This window comes from Pieris napi, chromosome 3 (assembly GCF_905475465.1).
Source record: "Pieris napi chromosome 3, ilPieNapi1.2, whole genome shotgun sequence".
Taxonomy (NCBI): Eukaryota; Metazoa; Arthropoda; class Insecta; order Lepidoptera; family Pieridae; genus Pieris; species Pieris napi.
In genome coordinates this window covers 6,440,881-6,463,434 of record NC_062236.1, presented here as the reverse complement: position 1 = coordinate 6,463,434, position 22,554 = coordinate 6,440,881, and the positions used below count along the sequence as shown (strand labels likewise).

Sequence of the window (22,554 nt, the reverse complement as noted above, 5' to 3'; positions counted from 1 at the left end):
GTAACTTACCACCTTGTAAAAGTGAGCTTTGGCAACAGTTTCGACGGGCTAGCTTTGGAACAATGCAAGTATGAAGATGATAAATATTTTCAACCCCGAAAACAATGGCTGGACACTACAAGATGGTAAATATGATTTTCATTGGTTCGATGGAGATCAATTACCGGGTTTTGTCAGTGAGTCGCTGGAAGAACAATCAGGTAAATTATTTTCGTTTCTCATATTATTTGTATCTTTTTAGTTTTTTCAGACCTTCATTGTTTAACTTGTTTTTTACAGAGGAAGAAAATAAGGATAATGCTGATGATGACGATCACGATTTAGATATTCAATTTCAAGATTGATATTTGATGATGATGATAATGAAGATTAAAAGCCACTGTTAAGAAATATTGAAGAATTAATATTTTTCCACTTTGTTTGCAAATTTCCAATAAATAATTAATTAAAAAAATTGCTGCTATTTAAATATAAGTGGTATTTTTAAAAAATATTTTTTAGTTCTAATTAATAAATTGAAAAAAAAAAAATGTCGGCTAACTTTAGTATTATTTATTATGTGTCAATTTTTTTCTTATTTTTGTTGCTACAATTTACTGGTCAACAAAAGTTCTAAAAATTATAAAATATCTGTTCAAGTAATTTTCATGGCTTTAACAGCGCAGTCGGTCTCACTCAGTCTCATGCGCGTAGATAATGCTCTCTCACTCATAGAGATATTAAAATTTAGTTTAGGGGATGATTGGCCCCTTGGATCGGTCTGTCTTCTTGTCAAAGCTTTTAAAATAGTTGTCGGATGAACATATATAAAAATGGAGCGTCAGAATTTACGTGAAGTTGACTAATTATTTTGAGACCCTTAAAGCGTCTGTTAAGCAATATGGCCGACGGAAAGTGTCTGGGAGTATTGACAATTTATTTTTAACTATACACTCGAAAACATATATAAAAATCAGCCATGAGAATTTACGTGAAGTAAGTAATGTTTTTGTGTACCTTGATTACCTGATACCTGGAAATTGGCCGTTTGACCAAGCTAGCAGGTAGGCATACGATCATAGTACATACTAACACTACCCAATCGTCCACATTTCATCCGTCAGAAAATACGTGATGTCTGGCGGCCCTGGGATCTTGCTCTACAACCTTGTTTGACTAACAAGCTCCTTCTGAGTTCGTAGTGAGCATAGTTTTGCGTGCATTGTGTCTTTTAAGTTCTTTTGTTCTCGCAAAAATAACAAAGCTAGCTTTTTATACCGAGATTAGCCTCGGGTCATTTGTGAACAAGAGAAACTGTTGTTGAATTTTTATGACATTTGTAACTTCTAGTTACAACCACTTAAAATAATCGTTTAGAATGAAAAGTTTTGAGAGCAATTGAGCAGGGGACACACGAGCCGGGGGTTTTTATCGTCCTCCGTAAAGTGGGGTCAATCAATCGATTAGCGATGTCGCGTCTTGACTACTGGTGCGATAAATTGGCTCCTTATTGCGTTACAAATATAATGAGATTGAAGGTAACGAAGCAATATATATTTTCCGATGTTTCGTGCGCGTGGTTTTATACATAAGTGTCGTAATCATAGTAAATTAGATTAACTCCAAATGAATAAATACTAAATAAACCAGTTTGAACGTTATTTGAGATACTACTTCATCGTGTATTACCAAATTCAGTCTTTAAATATTCAATTCGTATTTTATAAATTACGCGAAGCTCTTATTAGTGTAATTCCCAAAACAGCAAAGTGCACATTACGCATTAAAAGAATTCATACCCAAGAGAGAGCTGTCCATTCCCCCACTGACACAGCTAAGCAAAAACTGTTTGAGGGGTCATTAAATTTTTCGCTTATTAAAAATTCCCCGCGCCGTCCATCAACATCAACTTTTTTTAGCAAAACAAAAGTTATGTACCGATCTCCCCTCGTCCTTAGCGATAATTTGAGTGAGATTTTCTCGCAATTTAAGATAAACAAAGAGAGCGCTTACCCTTAATTGGAAAGCAGAACGTTCAGGAAGGAACGTGACAAATAGACACCTCTTAACTTCTTTTCCACTTCCGCTGGCCCGTATTGGTTTTTACTGAACACACGACTGGCCTTTGTTTGTTTAAGATCTCCTTAATGAATACATCGAAATACTTTTAACTTTTCACTCGCTGTATTTTATTTAAACAGCGCTAATGTTTAATTCGCTTTGTTTTGTTTACGTTTTAACTTGTGTAAGAAAAAAGATTTTCGTTCTGAGCACCTAATATTGTCGACAAAACCTTTTTGAAATCAAAATTTTATCATTTTTGAACGTGATTTACTTCAATGTGTAAACTTATGCTTTGTGAAACTCATGTTTTAAAATTTCATAAAATAAAATAATTTGATGTCGAAATCAATAACTAAAAATTATATCAATTATATATAAAGATACTGTGTTTTCCATGACTACTAAAGGTCGGCAACATATTTGTGAACCTACCAGCGTTGTAGATGTATGAGCAGAGGATAGTACTTTGTAATAAATTTATTTAGGTAGTATTAAAAGAATTGCCATGAACGACCTACCCTAGTAAAATATGATAACTTATAAATATTGGTGTGTTTGTGCGTACGTATGTGTTTATGTGCGTGTGCGTGTGACTAATCAGATTTGTAGGAGGCCTTTGTATTATTAATAATATTTTAACATGTCATCCGCTTGGGGAGTTACCGAAACTCTTTAAAAAAATAGCGGTTCAGCAGCACAATACCAATTATGGAATTTAAAAAGGTATGACTTATATTAGTAATAAGTTCTGAATAGTAAACAGTATGTTAGTGACGTGACACAGTTGCTCCCCCTACAAGCTTCCGACCGAATGTTTCTCACAAGTTTAACAGTTCAACGGCTGACAGGGCTTACACATATATCTAGTATTAATCATTTATATATATACGTGTATGACTGCATGTATACGTACTAAAGCGAAAGACTCAAATTTCAGTGAGAAATAATCATACATCAAAAGACTATGTTTACTAAATTAAAATTCGATACTACAATATATTAATAGGACGTAAAACCAAAAACCCTAACCTCCGCCGGTTCCTCCTGCAGTGTTTCCGAAGCTCAACGTGATTCGGCAACACCGAAAGCAAAAGATCGCGTGGACGGTCGCCAATGACTGATCAAGTCAAAGACCTCCTCATAATTATACACAGTTGTAAAAGATGTGAAGTACCGAAATTGTTGTAGAAACATTATTCGCCGGATCTTACTGTATATCTGACCACGATACTCAGATATGAGTTACATCCCAGAGAGAGAGAAAACTAAAGTGATCATACAGTTAATTGGCATACAATACTAATATCACTGGTGTACAATACTAATATCTTTCTTTGAACATCTCTCTAACACTGGCACCATTGCTTAAACAGATGCAGATATTCTCTGTAACATTCTCGATTCAAAATTGGGTACATCTAGCGTTGCGTGGCGCTGATGTTGCGACATCAGAGCATTGAAGTCAGAAACAAACGAAAGCTACACCGTAGCGGCTTAAATCTAATAAGCAACCTTCAGAGCAAATTATTTAATAAATTAGTGTTTTTTTCACAGTTCACATGAAATATTTTGACGGTTTTGCTATATATTTTGTTAATATATGACTTTTAAACACATATTTTAATATAAAATAATATTTTTAAATGAATTTAACGCAGAACTCCAAACGCAGTCCGCACTGCCCTCACAACAACGAGCCTTTGCACATTTAGAATGTAATTAAAAGGTTGTAAATGTACGATTAAAATATTGTTAAAAATTTAATGTTTTCTTGCTTGCTTGCTTTAATTATATAGATGTATTTAGACTAAGTTAAAATAAAGATTTAATTTAATTTGCGACATAATTGTTCTCTGCGTCTGCCCGTAGATCTTTGAAAATCGAAAACGAATCAACCCAGAAGGAAATAGCAGGGGCAGTTTCAAAACAAATTAAATTTAGCAACCCTATCACCGTCGCTCGCTTCGTTAGCTCCCTGCACTATTTGAATATGAGACAAGTTTACAGTTCAGCGATGTTCCGCGACCCTTGAACCTTTAACTTTTGTTTCAATATTGAACAGTTTTGCCTATTGCTACGTAGAGTTATAGGTGAGTTATAATATAAAAAGTAGTATGTAGTATAAATGAAAAAAAAGGGTACGTGTACTTATGTACGCGCGTAAGAAGTTATACTTCTTTGGCATTATTAAAAATAGTTTTTGATTGCATGCAAATAATTAATTACAATTAAATAATCAAAGACTGGAAAAGGAGTCATTATAGTCAATAAAGTTCAGTTTACATTTGAAAAATTAAATAAATAAATATTTATTATTATTCTCTTACATTAAGTGTACCATTAATTCTATTATTATTCGAATGTTGTTTTTAAATTATGTCCAATGCCGTAGCATCTTCCGTGGGCAACTTCATTCTGTTAATTTTGTGTCACGGTGCGCGCGCATCGTAAAATTTCACTCTCATAAATTTTTCATAACGCGCCTGAAGAAGTATAACTTCAAAAAAACTTTAATACACATAATAAAAAAGGATGTAAAGTTAAAAGAGAAAGTGAATTAGCCCCTACACTAAGATTCCCTGTGTCGTGAGCAGCTAGTCTCTTCCATTTGACATATGATTTTAGGTACTTGACTTAATAAATTCTACATAACAATTACACGTTTCTAGAAGACAATTACACAAGAAGCATACTTTCCATTTCAGCATAGGAAAGGTTGAGAAGATGTTATAAATGCAAAATTGTTATTTGATTTCACGCCTTAATAATATTGGCGTAGACATATTAAAAATCTCCAAAAGCTATATTTTTCATAAGCTTAAGGAAAAGGATATTGGGGCCTAGTGGTTTAACCGTGCGACCCTCCCTGAGGTCGTGCGTTCAAATCACGGCTGTGCACCAATGGAATGTTTTATATGCGCATTTAGCTCTCTACAGTGAAGGCAAACTTCTTGAGGAAGCTGGCGATGACTAGTCAGACTCAGAAAGCCGATTACTTGCCTACATATCAATTAAAATGATTGAAGAAACGGATGCAATCTGAGGCCAAGACCCATTTGTGGTTGTACTGCACTGGATTATTATTATTTAAGGAAAAGTGATATTGTCGTTTTTGAATATTAATTTTAAAGTATGGTCTAGTATTATAACAGTATTATTCTCTAAATTTGTCAAATGCTACACTTATAAAAGCTATTTATCTATCAAAGTAATCCGCCACTACGTTGCATAAATTGATTGCATAACGAGACAGTTACCCAACTAACGAACCCTTAATACTCAAATAAGCTTTTTATTTTCACTTAAAAGTTTTGTGTATTGAAATATCCAAAGGTCTATAAACCTTGTGACTCATAGCTAAAAGCTAGATATCGAACAACGAAACCATTAGCGCGGTGAAAGGGTATACAATATCACAAGAAGGCACGCAATTAGGAAGAGCTATAAGTGCATTAAGTGTTCTAGACTTAGTATCAAACTGTTTGATATCATTAGCCACGGCTAAGACTTTAAGCTTCCAGACGAAAAGGGCACCTCAGTTTTACGTTAATTAATTCGCGCTTGGTTTCAATATCTTTATCACTTACAAGTTTTCTATGATAACTTGCTTGTGTAGGGTATACATTAAAATTATTTAAATTGAGATTGATAATAGTAATTATTATTCATAAGAAAATATTCATACAAAATGGTCCGATGCTAGTCTAGACTAGGGAGGCCGTGTGTTGTGACTAGATTACAGCCCTGCGATTCTGTAACTCACACAGCGGTTTTCGCATCGGCGGTCGCTCTCAAATCAGTCGTGAAGCAGTCATATTATGATTTGCCATTCTGAAAAGGTGGGAGCTTGTAGTTTATTGTTTATCTCATTAGTTCAAACACTCAAAGGACAAAGGTCACTCTGTCATTTGTGAGTTACAGAATGGCAGGGCAGCTCTCCTGTGGTGCATGGTGCATGATTAAAACAAAAGGAATATAAGTGATTTATAAAAATATTGTTTAAAAAATCGAGTAAGAGCATAAGTATGCGTGTATGAGTATGTGAAGACGTGTGTGCGTGAGAGTGTGTTTGAAAGTGTGGCTGAGAGATGTTATAAGCGTGCGTGCGCTGTATCTGGGTTAGTTGTTGCAAGCTGTGTTTCTGATATGTAGTAGACTTCTGTAGAATCTAAATCCAATCCTGCCTGCATAATTTGTGTATATTTTGTGAGTATATTTTATACATAATACTCTGTTACAATAGTTAACGATGGGATTATGCGCCTTACAATCACAATTTTTTTTTTTCGCCGAGAATAGAATTCAGGACCTCCTGCGTATTCATGTGCATTAATCACTAAACCACGAGATACTTTTTAACAAAATATAATAGTTTAAACACTCAAAGGACAAAGGTCACAATCATTTGTGAGTTTAAGAATCTGATTGAACCAAAAACAGTACGAAACAATTTCGCAAATTAATATCTCTAAAAACTAATCCTTAGCAAATCCCTATATTTTATACGCATAAGCTCCCAAAGCTCTTAGCATTTTCAAGTAAATTCGTAAGAGATCAATTACCTTCAGTGACTTAATATTTAAACAAAGGGAATACTGTTGAAATATTCAATAGCTACTCGTGAGACGCACAGAGCGTGTTCTTGAATGTTTACGAGAGGGAATCCTTTGCGTGGAATATTGAATTTATTATAGTAAATATATAGGCGTGTAGCATTATTGATATGAATTCCAAACAAAGAATTCTTAATCAGTTTGTTGTCTATTGACAACTCTATTGAGCAGACAGCAAACTCGAACATAGACAAAAGGTGAAGGCATATTATGTATAATTCATTAAGCAATAAAAGTTAAATAGGCAAATAATAATTTAAGTGATAAATATCGTACCTCTCCCACTTCGTCCCACAAATCTCAGGTCATTGAACTTAGCTACTTGGTTCTTCATAACTGCAGTGCAGTTTCTAAGTTCCGCTGAACAGTTTTCATCGTTTCCGGCGCGGACCGTAACTAATGTTCCATCACCGACATCTCCCAATGCAACTACTTTAAATGCTACTGGTAATGTCTTGTTTGATCTCCAGTGTGGTGGTAGCACTGTACATACCTGAGAATAAACAAAAACTAATATAATAGCGATAAAATGGCGCTTAAGTTGTCTGTATTGCATAAGTTATATATACATAACTTATGCAATTATTAATTATTAGTAATAGCTTTTTCTAATCAAACTTTTCAATATTACAAAATAACAATTACACTAATATTTTTCTATTCTATTACTGGTAATATTACCACAAATAAATATTATGTTTACTAAGAAAATAGTATTTAAATGTTGAGTCTGAAATCCTTTTAACTAACTAAGTTACAGAAGATGTACCTAATTATAAAGTACGTCCTTAAAGATTATGATGGGTTATTTATGTAAAATAAACAAATGACTAAAGGATATTTATAAAAAATAAATAAATAAGTTCTCACAATTATATGATTGCAATTAAACTAAACTAAATCTTAAAATTCATTATTCTACCCTCCTTTTATGTAATTTTCACTACATACAATTGAAAACTCACAAAGTTAACAAAAATCTATAATAAAATATAATTTCACAAGATAACAATTTATAATCCACAACGTTAACTACACTTAAATGACCGTTAGTACCCATCTTTTATCAGTATATATTGAAGGTCAAAAATTACCAACATGTCTTTACAATTAAAAATAATCGTAATACTCACAACGTGAGGGCAACCAGTCTTCACAAGCTCGCCTGGATGGTCAGCCAAGAGACCCTCCAGGGTCCTCTCGGCCAGCAACTCGGCCGTTAACGGCTGACTCGGCAAGCCGTACCCAGATGCTTCATGCCCTAAACCAGTGGTTGAGCTCACTTCACTAGATAGATGCATCGTCCACTGAATGTTACTGTCCAAAGTTAATCACTATATACGTCACATAATTTCATACAAATCATCCTTTCTCGGTCCTTGTTCTGGTGGCTTGAATGGTAGTAAAGCCATCTTCATTTGTGTACCTGTAATAATAATAATTGAATATTCTAATAATTTAATCATGATATAAGTTGGCACTTGTATCTACCAAAGTATCAGTAACCCCAGAGCTGGTGCTTTCCTCGCTCAACGAATAAGTATCGTAATACAGCGAGGAAATACCGCCAGTATTAAAGCTACACTGCCAGAGGGTCCAAAATTTTTATATTTATTATTTATCCATTTTATTTATATGTAGGTTTAAAATATTGTATATATTTTTGTCTTATTAGATAAAAAATTCTACGGATATATAAAATATCGCAGTGTATATTTCTAGTGTATTTTTTTAGTAGCCACATGTTTTTAGAACAACACAGCCTGTTATAGATTTTTCTGTCTAATTGAAACGCTCGTACCATGACAAAAACACCGATGCAATGCTGTTGTTCTACTTCTCTTTAAAGAGCCTTATGGTGGGTTCAGGTTTGCCGCCTTGCATACTATTTATCTATACTCAATTGAAAGACATCAAACGATCTATATTAGTATACAACGCACAAAAACTGAACATCACATGTTGGCATATTGACAATCGTTTGTACCTTCAAAGAACACATCGCGAGGGAGAACACATTGTTGCTTTGAATTATCTCCATACAACTTTCTAACGCTGTTGAATTTAATGTTTTTATAATAGCAATTTATTTTTTTAGAGTAAGTTACAATTTGGTGGCTAACTTATTCGTTAGTTAACAAAACAAAAAACTTCAAATGATTTTCAAAAGATTTAATCTATCGTTATTATCGTATACGTTTCTTTAGTAAGTGCATTATCGATAAATAAATTAAAATCACATGTTAAATGAAACCTATTGCAGGCCTATTGTAATATACTCGCAAAAGATTACTTGATTCTAGTGTTTGAAAACTTAAAAATATAAATAAACCCGCGAATTAATTCTATACAAAATCTGTAAGTACATAAAGTTCAGTATTGTCTGACACCAAAACTAAGTTGCACAATATACTTACACATACTTCATTAAAAATACAGTATGTTTACCTCGATAACAAAGAACATATACTATTTTATGTAACAGTAATCAATCGATATATGCCAGTATTGAATTCGTTCCTAAATTAAGGTCAAATCACGAGCGATATTACAGTATAGGTAATGTTTACTCCAATATCTGAAAGCTCCCCTTTAACATGTTTGCGAACACGATATGTCGATCGTGATGTTAAACTTAATTTCTACAAGGGGTTCACCCCGTCTGTCTTTTTACGGCCTGATGTTTACTTTGATTCCCGCTCGATAAAGGCTTGTGATCCCCGACAATGCCATTAAGTAATCTTGCCAACTTCTCGGCTTTCTTGTGTTGCCATCTTTTGTGGAAATTATATATTTTTCACACAGAACTGAACAGACTTCTAGCTGCAATCCCATCATGTTAGGCGGCCTATTGGAGGGCATGGATGACCAGGAGGTCCTTATTTAGCCGTTTGAATGCACCCATGCTTTCTAGTCAAGATTGAAGGGGGCCAGGAGTTCCACTACAAGATCAGAAAGATAACTCTTATGTTTAATGATAATGAAATGAAGTTCCTATTTTCCCCCTAATTTCGTTATTTAATGATTTACGAGACAGAGAAATGTCTTTCTGTAAACATGAAATACAATAGATGACAGTAGCTGAAATTATATGTGGATATCGATCTATCTACACTAATTGAGTGGCTAAGGCACAAAATTATAAAAACAAGTCAGTAACGCATTCACAGAAGAAAATTAAGAAAAAACATAATTACTTAAATAAAAAAAGATGTTTAGTTGAAAGAGAAAGTGCACTAGCCCCCTACACTAGAGTTCCCTGTGTCGTAGGCAGCTAGTCTCTTCCATTTGATATATTAATGATTTAAGGTACTTGATGTAATAATTTATTCATAACACTAACAGTTTTATAATTAAAGGACTGTTGCACAAGAAGAATACTTTTCATTTCAGAATAGGACAGGTTGAAAGTTTGTTTTTTAAGAAAGTGGTTAAATAATTAAGGTCTTCTGAAGGAGACTTTGTCTCCGTTGGACGAAAGAAACTGCAGTTTTTGGGTAGCTTATATGTAGGTTTGCGTTTACAGATTACAAAGGTTTTTTATTTAACATCACTACGTACGTTCAAATACCTCCGTCGCGCCTTCCAGTCTTATAAACTCATAAACTACTCTAGTTTTTATAATACTTAGTATATGATTTGACAGTAATTTTTGGAAAAGGTGGGAGCTTGTAGTTTATTGTTTATCAGAATTGTTTCACGACTGATTTGAGAGCGACCTCCGATGCGAAAACCGCTGTGTGAGTTCGAAAAGTGAGTTACAGAATCGCAGGGCTGAGGTCGTACTTCGAACCCCGGTTGCTTACCAATGGATTTTCTGTCTATATGCGCATTTAACACTAGCTCGTACGCTGAAGGACATAGTGAGGAAACCGTTGTGCCGTAGACCTAAAAGTCGACGGCGTGTTAGGCAAAGAAGTCTGATCAAGCACTTGCCTATCAGAAAAAACAAATGATCACGAAACAGATACAGAAATCTGAGGCCCAGACCTAAAAGGTCGTAGCACCACTGCCTCTTTTACATCATCATCATTTAAACAACATCACATTTTTGCGACGTGTTTTAAGATTCATATTCTTGAACATCTATCAAACTTAAATTCAAGACGAAGTTGGATGCGCAAATATGGACTAAGTTTAAAATACAAATCAGCTGCACCTATTTGTCTCCCATGAATAGGTCGGCAATAAAATCTTAGCCCAAAACATGTAAGGTCATAAATAATAAAGCATGGGGTCGTAGAAGTGGGTAACACTCGTTACAAAGCCCCACCCTTATAAAGATAGAAAATGGGGTACAGATACACACACCATCGATACTGAAAGTTTAAAAAATAAATTAAAACTAGTTGCTTTGTTCTGGATATATGTTTAAGTTAAAAATATTTATTAATTTATTTCCATTTCGTTACCATATACAAAAACATACATATAAAAAAGCAAGTTACATAGGCAACAAAATTATCGCTAACAAGCGATTTCTTCCAGGCAACCCTAGTATGGAACAATAAAAAAAGAAACAGCTACAGATGGTAAAGTACAAGAAGTGCATAAATAATTAACAAAAAATAAAATAAAATAACATGTAACACTAACTATAACTAAGATAAAGTAAAAAAGTAAGTAAAGTATTGCTTTTGTAGTTAGTAGTTAAAGAAAATTGAAAAAACTATATCCAAATCGCAAAAAACGAGATTCGGTATCGATGTCGCTATTAGAAGCTACAAAGCCCAGGCGCGTATGTTGAGCTTTTTGTTCTAATATGCAGACATAATCTTATTTATGTGACTAGCTCTTATAAAATTAAAAAAGATTTTAAAGGATTAAAATCCACCAAACAATAGAAGCAAGTAAAGCCTTTAATAAAAATTTATCAAATGAGGGTAGGTCAGTATGATGTAGCTGTGTGATACGTTGCCAGTATTTCAGAAAGCGGGGACATACATCCAAATCTCTTTAATTCCACCGTTTTCCGTCATTGTCCAATCCCCAATAATTGTCACATGTTTCACCTCGGACCCTCAAGTATCACTTCTTGAATAAAGCAATCAATAGCTGACCGAACCGGATTTCTAAGGGTCCTCAGAGGGACAAGGATAATGATCGTCCAACGACGGTTACAAATAGCTTAGCAAATGTAATATCCGACCCGTCCTACCCTATTTAAATGTGCTAAAATGTGAACAATTCGATTTTGAGGAATGCTACTAACTTAGAACGAAGAAACTGTAATTAAACCGCTAGTATGTAGAAGATATCAGATACGAAAGCCTTATATAGCGAAGGTAAAATATCAATTCAAATATTCATTATTTAATAGAACTTTAAATCGACGCTTTCTAGTTTTAGCTAAGCTAAGTTTTTTTTGGTAACTTAGGCCGTGGTCTCTAGGTGGTATAATTAAGTAACTAAAGTTGCTATTACTAACCAGTGATTCATATAAAATTCAATTTATTGAGAACACCTGAATTATGTGAATTAAATTTTTATATCTTTCAACTGAAGAATACCAGAGCCACTTTATAAAATTTCGCTTATTGAACATGGTATTCAAAATAGTTAAGTTGTTCTCATCCGCCATGTCTATCAGTTTGAAGCCGTTATTATTTAAAAAATTGCCATTTCAATGGCGCTACAACCTCTTTAAGTCTTGACCTCAGATTTCTAAATCTGTTTCAAGATCATTTTTAAATCTAATAGGCAAGTAGGTGATCAGCCTCCAATGCCCGACACAAGCCGTCGACTTTTTGGGTCTAAGACATGTCAGTTTCTTTACAAGGTTTTCTTCAACATTAGCTATATTAAATGCGCACATAGAAAGAAAGTCCATTGGTGCATAGCCGGGGTTCGAACCTACTACCTCAGGTATGAGAGTTGCACACTGAAGCCACTAGGCTAGCACTGCTCGTTAGCCCTTATTATTATTATAATAAAACTATATTCTTTGACTTTATAATACATATAACTTAGAGATGTCATTTACTTCAAAACACAAATATAGAGTATACAGCGTTTCCTCGCTATAATGCGATACTTATTCATTCGGCGAGAAAAGCACCAGCTCTAGGGTCACCGGTACTACATAGCAAGTCAACTCACATCTTTAACAAGCACCTACGCACTTGAACACCACGACCAAGAACTTCTACTTGAATGCGAAAATCAAAGTTGGAGGAAGTTTATTATCAAAATATAAAATTGTTTTTAGATAACAAAAAAGACCTCTTATAGGTAGGTGTCAGCGTAACATAATGCATAATGCATTTAAAATGTTCTTACTGTTAAAAAAATAATATAATTTAAACAAAAGATAGAAAAAAAAAACTTAAATTCAAAATTGAAGTATATTTTTACACCTATTCAAAGTTATTTGAGAAGTAATTTCGCATTTGTTACAAAAGGGTCGTCCCTTCGATATTGGTGACAATAAACAACATCAGGCACAATCAAGCAGTTAAATAAAAATCGCGAGGAATGCGACGCCAGCCGTGACGTCATTTATTAAAACCCACCCACATTTTTTATTCTTTTGTTTTCGTTGAAGATATTTAGATACAATACTAGTTTTATATTTATCAATTTAATTATTATTATTACAAGGTTAAGACTATTGTAAGTACCTCATATTTGTGTGTTGTTATATAAATTTTAATTGAAACAAAAAATGGATCTCATTTATAAATACTCTAATTGAATATTGTAAGCAAATGGTATTATTGTGATACAAAAGATGTCTAATGCTTGCTGATATTATATAATTAATTATTTATTTATCACAAAAAAAAATTATATCTTTGCCAATCATACAGAATCTTATCCGTGTCTTATCAAACTCAGATACAATTTACTCCAACTCCTTAATAAAACGCACTGTTCTGCGTGAAGGTGACTGTGAGAAGGTGAGTAATCACAACTTGATCCTAGGATGTCTGGTCTCTGTTGGGTTTCTATATACTCGCTTTACTAGTCAGAGAGTACTTACCGAAAATATACCTTGGCTTTCAGAAGAATTCATATTCTGCTTGGACATTATTCTTAGTATCCGATTCGACATAGTAAGGCATCATTTATGATGTCTATTTAATTTATAATCGTACTGGTAATTAAATTACACAAGAGAAAGCGTGGCTTCATACTATATAGAATACATACAATAAGATGCAGTGGAAGAAAGAGTGGGTTTGCACTGAATATATTAATCGAGCTCTCAAAGTGTATAATCATAGAACACAAACACACATAATTACGTATATAGTATCTTTATTACTATAGAGTAATCGTTGCAATGATATGTTAAATAAACAAAGTCTTCATGTATTCCTTTGGCCTTCTTGTGAGGTCCCTTATACAGTAAATATATATTCATTTTTATTTATTATTTAATTATAATAATAATTTCGTAGAATTAATATTAATGTTTACCGCATGCTGTCTCATAATGACAGATTATTACAGCCCACATATTATAACGTTTTTTTTAAAAGACTTTTATTCTTTTGTATTATACCACTAATAAGATTAGAAAAAGTAAAAGAAACTATTTGCAGTATTGGATTGCACATAAATGTTTTATATTTAAAAATGGAATGCATCATAGACGAATATAAATAATAAATGAAGCTACATATAAGGTGTCGATAATTAGAGACAGGTGTAAGTTAAGGGGAGCGTTCACCTTAATGGGAGTTGAACTTAACTTTTTAACAAGTCCCTTACCGAGTTACGGAAATTGGAAATAATGAGTTTGCGCACTTATCAAAGAGATTTTATCTCTTATAAATTGTTAGATTTGTATGTTTTGTTTTCGAATATGATTTTAAATAGAACTAAATACTGAAAATATAATAGCGAAACGATATATAATTATTTATAACGATGTATGAACATAATTAGAAATAAAGAGATTTAAAACGTGAATAATTTTTATTAAAGTGTCATTCTTTAAGGCGTCTGACATCATAAGGGCACCTAAAAATATTTTCAAAAACAGTTTTAAATGTATTTTTGGGTACTTTAATAACAATAGAGTTTATTATTTAAATAAATTTGTAGGTGTAACGAAATAAATCAAATACAAAGAGATAAATTGGTAAGTATGTAGTAAAAAAACATCATGTTCGTTTGTAATAAATACCAGATTCTTTGTTAGTGAAGGATATTAACATATTATATAATTTGAGTTTTCAATAACAGGATTTAAGTTCATATTTGACATTTAAACTTGAGGAACAGGGTATGTCAAAATACATTACAAAATCTTAAGTCTCAAATATAACTTTACCTATTCCATGTATAAATTGTTACGCAAACAGAACTTTAATTAATCCACAAGCGTAAAGGTGCGACGTTATCACAATGTGTGCCCTTATCTTAGAAGTTTAATAGTCGCGGCGTAGTGTGAACGCGGCCTAATGAGGTTGCGGTCTACACGAAAACATCACGCATTCAACTCCAACAAACTTCGCCTTAATTAATTTTACAATGTTACAAATGTTCGCATACTCACAGAGAAAAAACTCTTTGCAAGTTTTTCAAACACTGGCACAAAACACAAAAGTCCGTACAACAAAAAAAAGTTTCATGAGTAACCGCGAAGGCGCGCGTTCGCCACCGAAACGTGGTCGACATTAAAACCTTAGCGGGAAAGAAACCGTCCCCTTATTACGTCTCGAAAGAAATTCACTCGCACACAGGGAGCGCGAAAGAAGTCCACCCACACAACGACAAGCAACGCGACAGGGGGACAACGTAGGTGTGTGCGTACAAAGTATTAAAAGAGATAGTTAGGTAGGACTTCTGAACATGCACGAAGATTTAACCAAAAACACCTCTGTTAAGATTCTCTCTACCAATGATCACTTTAGCTTAGATATCATTAAGGTTTTTTATACAGAAATAATTTTATAAAAAATATATTTCAATTAGCATTGGAGACTACGACCATTAATGTAATAATATCTATAAATTTCTTTGTATAAAATGTTCTATAAAAAAATATTCCTGTAGCCTTTACGTAGCATTGCTACGATCGTAGCATTCGTAGCTTGTTTGTGCCAGTAACAAGCTGAGAAAAATATTTCTACGGCTTATGTCTTGTTATTAAATTTTGTATCATTATAATATTTGAATAATATCTTGTTATAAAATTTTGTTGGCTAATATTTTACTGAAATTTTTGATTTGCCCATGGCAGTTACACACGTAGTACAAATTTAACTTTGGGACAGTAAGAGTAATTTAGCTTTTATTTTTTAAATAATTATTTAAATAATTTTAATAATTACCTTACCTATTATTATATAAATATTATTAAACTTCTGTTGGTTTGAAGTCATTAATCTCCTACAACGTCGATTAAAAAATCATATGTGTTGCATCAATTTATTGTGAAATGTCACGCTACGAGCAAACAACGCGTGTGAAACCACAAGGCACAGCTAGTAAATTATATAAATTTTTTTTTTTTATATGTAATATCATATATTGAATAAACATTGTAATAAGTATTTTTATTAATTTAAAAATTTTGTTACTAATTTTGTCGATGAATTGCGCCTTAACCTATGCCTGTGGTCTATCTTTTAATATGTTATGTGACTTGAGTACAAATTGATACTGAGTAAAGGCACAAATCATCAACAAAATTCGTAATAAACATGTTAAATTTTAAAAAATTACTTATTGAGGAAGTATCATTATTAATAATATCATATAATACCACTGGCTCTACGAACCAAAAAAGTGTCTTGGCAAAGATATTAAAGTATTAAAATAAAATATTAGGTCTCTTATATAAAAGTTTTGGTAATAACAGTTGTGAAGAGCTAATAAAAAAGTAGTAGTAGTACAATATAGTATACCTTTAGGCTGAAAGTATTTGTCAAAGACTTAATGGTAAGCTTTTGTTTCTGTTTCAGTGGCAACTTCTAATTTCTAAATTTTCTAAACCAATAAAACATACAAAACAAATTTTGGACTATTTCTTTCATAATAGACAAGGTTTTTGTGCCTAACACATGCAGTCAAATTTTGGATCCAAGGCATGCGGGTTACGTACCTACGAGTGATTGATAAATAAAGTGTAGAAAGAATGATTCGTACGCATCACCAATATAGTAATTTCAAAAATAATGATATTAAATTTAATGCCCCAGATACAACGGACATTTCTGCATCTGTTTCACTGATACTTGTTTTAGTAGAATCTAAAATAAAATATGTTAACATCTAAGTTTATGTAGCCTATACATAAAACTCAGGTAATAATGTGATCCTATGAGGCCTATATATGAGGCCTTGATTTTTAAAAATATTTGAAGGTCTCATGGGCGTTGTTACAATTAGAATTATATTTAAATGACGTTTAAATTACCAATTGCCATGTTTTTGTTACAAAAAATAAGATTGTAATCGTATATAATTGTAATCATTCACATTTATTTAACTTAATAAATGTATAACTATACAGTTCAATATTGTTATTATAATGAAACAAACCTTTTTTTAAAATTGATTAAAATAAATCTTTTTATTTCTTTACATTATCAATGTTCCAAATTCAAAATTTATACAAAGTCGTGACCACACAAACTACATAATATATCTACAATTAAGTAGTTGTGGGACCTAAAATTTGATTGTGCACTTAATTGAAACCCGAAGCTGATCATATCGTTGACAAAAGGATAAGTGTGCCCGAAACCTCTTTACGGTCTCACCCACACCTGCGACCGCAATCCATACACACACAGAAACCACACAACTACTAAGCCAAAACCCGCACGCCCATCCGCCAAACACGCCCAACGTCTTGCGTTTTCTTATAAACCACGACAATTCCCGTCCCGCTCTGACGTATTAGTAATCGCAAACCTTCTCTTTCTAACGCAATGATGAGCCTCACATAAAGCGAGGCCACATTCCCGCCTTTTTTCCCACTCCATTTTGACAGCTCGCGGCTCCATATCTGGCCGGATGCTAAGACAGTGTTCACAAGTTATGTCTATTGTTTATGACCTGCACAAATATTGTAAAATATCAATTCTATTATTTATGCTAAAACAATATGCCGACTTGAGTGTAATTGTCTATTTCTTCAATATATATAATATATATATAGCCGATCATGGTTCGCACAAAATTGAATCACCAAATTGAAATTCATTTGTTTCTACTAAAAGCGGTAACTTTATTTTTTTGTACATTTAAATAAATAATCGGTCTAAACAGTATATTCTTTTTAAATAAAGCTTGAAAGTACCTACTGGCAATAGCCTACTATTGTTACGAATGCATGCAAAAGTCACCACACATTCACTTACGTACATCAATAACCCTGCAACTTAACTTTAATAAGAACATTCAATGGCCAGAAAACATTTTCACGTTCATATATTGCTTTTATCTTTGTACAGTGTGCCCAACGTCTTAGCTTAAGTGGCTCAAGACGCGTTAGCGGGCGCGGGCTGGCTGGGCGGGGCTGCGGAGATGCGGCGCTCCGCTATCGGCACACCGAAACACACATTTTTCCCGCCGCAAACCTCGCGCCGAAGGTTAGCCGCGATCCGCAGACTTGGTCGGAGAAAACGAAAAGGAGGATGTCTTCATCTCGCTCGCACGCGCCTGCGTCGTCTTTGAGAAAAGCGCGGCAATTTTGACAGTTTTCTAAACGCTCGATACAACATGGACGGCAATGACGGACCTGTAACAAATATATTGTATTAAGCAAATTTAAATAAAAATTGAAACCAGACAATATGTATGAATCGTACAAATCTTTTAAATTTATAGTCGAATTCAAATGCAATTTAAAAATAAGTTACACATTTGTTAAACGATTTTCTACAAAATTTATTATCTTTCGACGACGTCTTATGTATTATTTTTTTATGTCACAATTTCGTGAGATATAGATATTAGCTAAATATTAATGCACTGGACATACAACATACCCCGCATTTTTATAGTCTTTTTAAAATATCATATATTTAAGATCATAATTCCGTCAAACAATTCTCAAGAGTGAGGGCTGGTCGACGGCCGCAGCAGCGGTTACGTGGCTAACCTACAAATTGTCACCCGCGACCACGTGATTAGTTCACCCAAACTTGTCTAACCTTTACACCTATTGCTAATTAAACTATACAATAGATTTGTATAAACTTTTTTTCTTTTCTAATGCTGGCCATAAAAATATAGTATTTAAAATAGGTTAAGAATATCTTAAGCATATTATAAAAATAAACTATGTCCTTAGTAATTCACATTTTCATTGTAGTGTGTAAAATATTCACGAAGAAGTTTGTACTCTTTCCAAACGGCGAAGGCATAATTGCCAACATTAAGGATATTATGGAACGATGTGAAGACATTTTTATTAATATTATGAATAGCTTTTTAATCCATACAAAAATATTCATTTATTAAATTTTATAAAGGTCTTACATTCGAGATTACTTATTTATTTAATATACATATGGGCCATTTGGGAGATATATAATTAGTTATCAAATACATATACCAAGTTTTATGAGTCTTTAGTAGGTTTGCAAACCGGAGTTAGTGAAAACTATAGTGTTTTTAATAAATTATTTTGATTAAAAAATGTATGTGGAAACTGAAAGGTGTAAAATGCCCTCTGAATATAGGCTAAACAAATGTATTATTCCGATTATTTGTAAACTATTAAACTATGTCGCCACAGTATAACTTTTGTGCTGATCTGTCAAACCGACTCTGTGGCCACAAGCGATACAAGTTTAGGATCACTCCGAGGTCAAAACCGTTTTGTGTCCAACACATTAAATAAATGTAACAGTAGACGGTTAATATTGTTAGCCTTCATTTCTGTACTCAATTTATCTATTTAAAAAAAAGGTAAATACGTAAACGTTAAATAAGTAATTTAACATAAAATTATCTAATTTTTTTAAGTGACTAATAAAGTACAGAGGGGTAAGAAGTAACTTTTAAATTTCGAATTTGGTATGTATATAAATCGTTATTTTTTTTTATAACTTTTTTTATAGATATTTTACCTTTCTTTTTTTCAACTTCATTAATTTTTTAAATAAATAAATTCCATTTGTAAATAATATACATTATTCAATTAAATAGCATTGTTGTTAGTATATAGATTATACAATTAAATAGAACATATAGATATACTAGTGTAAAGTTCGTGTTCACTACAATATTAAAAATTAAATACAATCAATTTTTATTATAAATACATATTTAGATTATTATTATACTATATAGGTTTAGAATACTAACTTATTAATATCACATATGTACAACATACGATCTGAAATAATTATTGTAAAATTTATAACACGTTTTGATAATTGCTAACGCCCCATGCCCCAGTTAATGTCCCAGACATCAATCAATAGCGTAAACTCGACACGAGTATGTAAACAGGAAAGCGCAGACGTCACTGAATAAATAACTCGACACTTGTTCGCAAATAAACAATTTAAAATGTCAAGAATAGGGTAAGGGCAACCAACCCTTTTCCTTCTGACATTATGTTTTCTGACAACCAATTTTAAAGGTGTTTACGCTTTACATTGCGAAATGGAATTTACAATCACATGAAACGATATTATTAACATTAAAAATCACTAACTATTGATATGCCACCTAAGTTTATGCTTAAGGGCAAAGTAAAGTCGAAAGCATGTCAGTTTTGATTTGTGTCAATTGTCACCATGTCACGTGGTCCGATGACGTATTTCGAAATAAATGTATTAACCGATTTTTAGAATATGCAGAGATTGTAGAGAGATGTCTTATGTTTATGATACCCGCTCAATGATGAGCCTGTCTAACCACATTTGTGTGAGTGAGACATAGTATCTGGTATTGCATTATAAATGATGCACGGCCGAGATTCGAAATCATAATCTAAGTTTCCCTCATCTAGCTTAACTTTAATAAAATAATTTTACCATAATAATCATGCTCTAAAAAGTTTTGCTACAGCATAGCTACTATATTGGAAGACCATTCATCGGTTTATTTTTCTGACTTCCCTTAGCTTGTGTTTATAATCGAACAAAGTTATATATACTACAGCTGTGTTTGAGAAATGAACATTCATAAGTGATGTTACGATTTTTATCGATATAACGTATTATAAAATAATACACAGAGCACGCAGTATTCAAATTATTTTTTGTTCCTGGAAACAATATTATGTATTAAAGCGTATATCTTATAACACATTTTTCATTGATTAGTGGTTTATTTATATCAGCCACTGCAAGAAAAATGTACCAACAAAAAAGATGAGATTTATTTTGTTTGCCCCAATTCAAGAGATTAGGACACGTCTTCGTCAAAGTGTTGATATCATTACCAGTTAATTGACAATAAAGATTAAGGGCTTTATAATAGCACTGCATGACTGTTTTGTACATTAACGCGGACCACACCACATCATACAAACACCACTTTTTTGTCATGTTATAGGAATCAAACGGGCAGAAGGCTCACCTGATGTTAAGTGATACCGCCACCCATGGACACTCGCATTGCCAGAAGACTCACCAGTGCGTTGCCGGCCTTTTAAGAATTGGTGCGCTCTTTTCTTGCAGGACCCTTGAAGTCGAATTGGTTCGGAAATATTTCAGTGGGTAGCTGGTTCCATGTAATGGTGGTGCACGGCACTTACAATCTTAAGCAACATATTCTAAACTTTCGTTATAGTCAAACCGAAACTATACCTACTTGCAAAAGTAGTAAAATTATAGTAAGTGTTATGTAGAATTTAATACTTCAAGCTCCTATAATTATAATTATGTCAAATGGTAGAGACTAGCTGCCCACGACACAAGAGAACATCCTTTTTGAAAATTTATGAGCAAGATGAGAACTGCTTCACAGATTATACGTATATACTAAAATAGATAGAATATATGGATCAATAGATAGTTAGCCTCTTTATTATTTCAATAATCATATTGCTATTTTTAAGATATTATTCCTATTACATAATGTCCATCTTAATTAAAATCGTATAAACTATCGATATCGACAAAGAGGCCAACCCTTTCACTCACCATATGCCGTCGCTCGGAGCGCGCCCTTAAATTACAGAACTTCCCGCTCATAATAGAGAGATATGCCTTTAATATCTGCCTGCTACTGCTTCCGCTATGTTTACTTTTTGCTTTCGTTCTTACATTAGATATTGTATACTGCTCGGCTCGCTAATTAAAAGACATCGCTCTATTGCATTCCAAATCTCGCTAAAGTCTTCGTTATGTGTAGTAGGTATTATGTTATTGTGTAACGTGTATCAGAGACTTAGGGTGAGATCTATAGAGCGCACTTAGACTTTGCTCAGACTTAACTATAACCATTCTTTACTTTTTTAAAGGATAATAAAGAAGGTATTGCATGAAATGAAATATCAATTTCTGTCTTAGCTTGAGCTTAGCTTAATCTCACCGTTAAAATGTCTATAAATATACTAAATCATAGTTTAACCTTAGTGTTTTTCGTAAGTAAAGTCTGAGCAAAGTCCAAGTGCGCACTATAGATCTCACCCTTAGAGTACCACACGGGGTACTTATTATTGCATTTATTACGGCTTATTGAAATATTGTCTATAATAATTCTATTCACAATATCGTAAAATTTTGTTGTTACTTCATCGATAGTATCTCCATTTAGATGCTGCGTCCAGTTGACCTCGCTTAGTTCCTGATTAAAAGCATCGTAATTACCTCGATAAAAATTATACTTTTGACCAACTTTTGGAGGCATTTTGAGAAGTAAGTCAGTGTAAGAATAATTAAAATTATAACAAGGTTGACCAAGTTGGATATAGATTGTAAATGAATATAAATGTAACAAGCCGCATTAGAAGTTTATAAAATACCAATATTTT

At 33.0% G+C, this 22,554-nt stretch overlaps 1 protein-coding gene across 1 annotated transcript in view; it reads right to left on the bottom strand.

Moving 5' to 3' along the window:
- The window catches only part of LOC125048485 (runt-related transcription factor 2), a 32,763-nt gene extending 17,446 nt beyond the window's left edge, over positions 1 to 15,317 (bottom strand). The window contains exons 1-3 of the mRNA XM_047647177.1: positions 15,163 to 15,317; positions 7,790 to 8,082; positions 6,933 to 7,149 (exon numbers count right to left, since the gene is read on the bottom strand). Coding sequence (XP_047503133.1) covers positions 6,933 to 7,149; positions 7,790 to 7,957 — 385 coding nt within the window. The 5' untranslated portion in view covers positions 7,958 to 8,082; positions 15,163 to 15,317. The remainder of the gene's footprint in view (positions 1 to 6,932; positions 7,150 to 7,789; positions 8,083 to 15,162) is intronic.
- Positions 15,318 to 22,554: the final 7,237 nt, after the last annotated feature.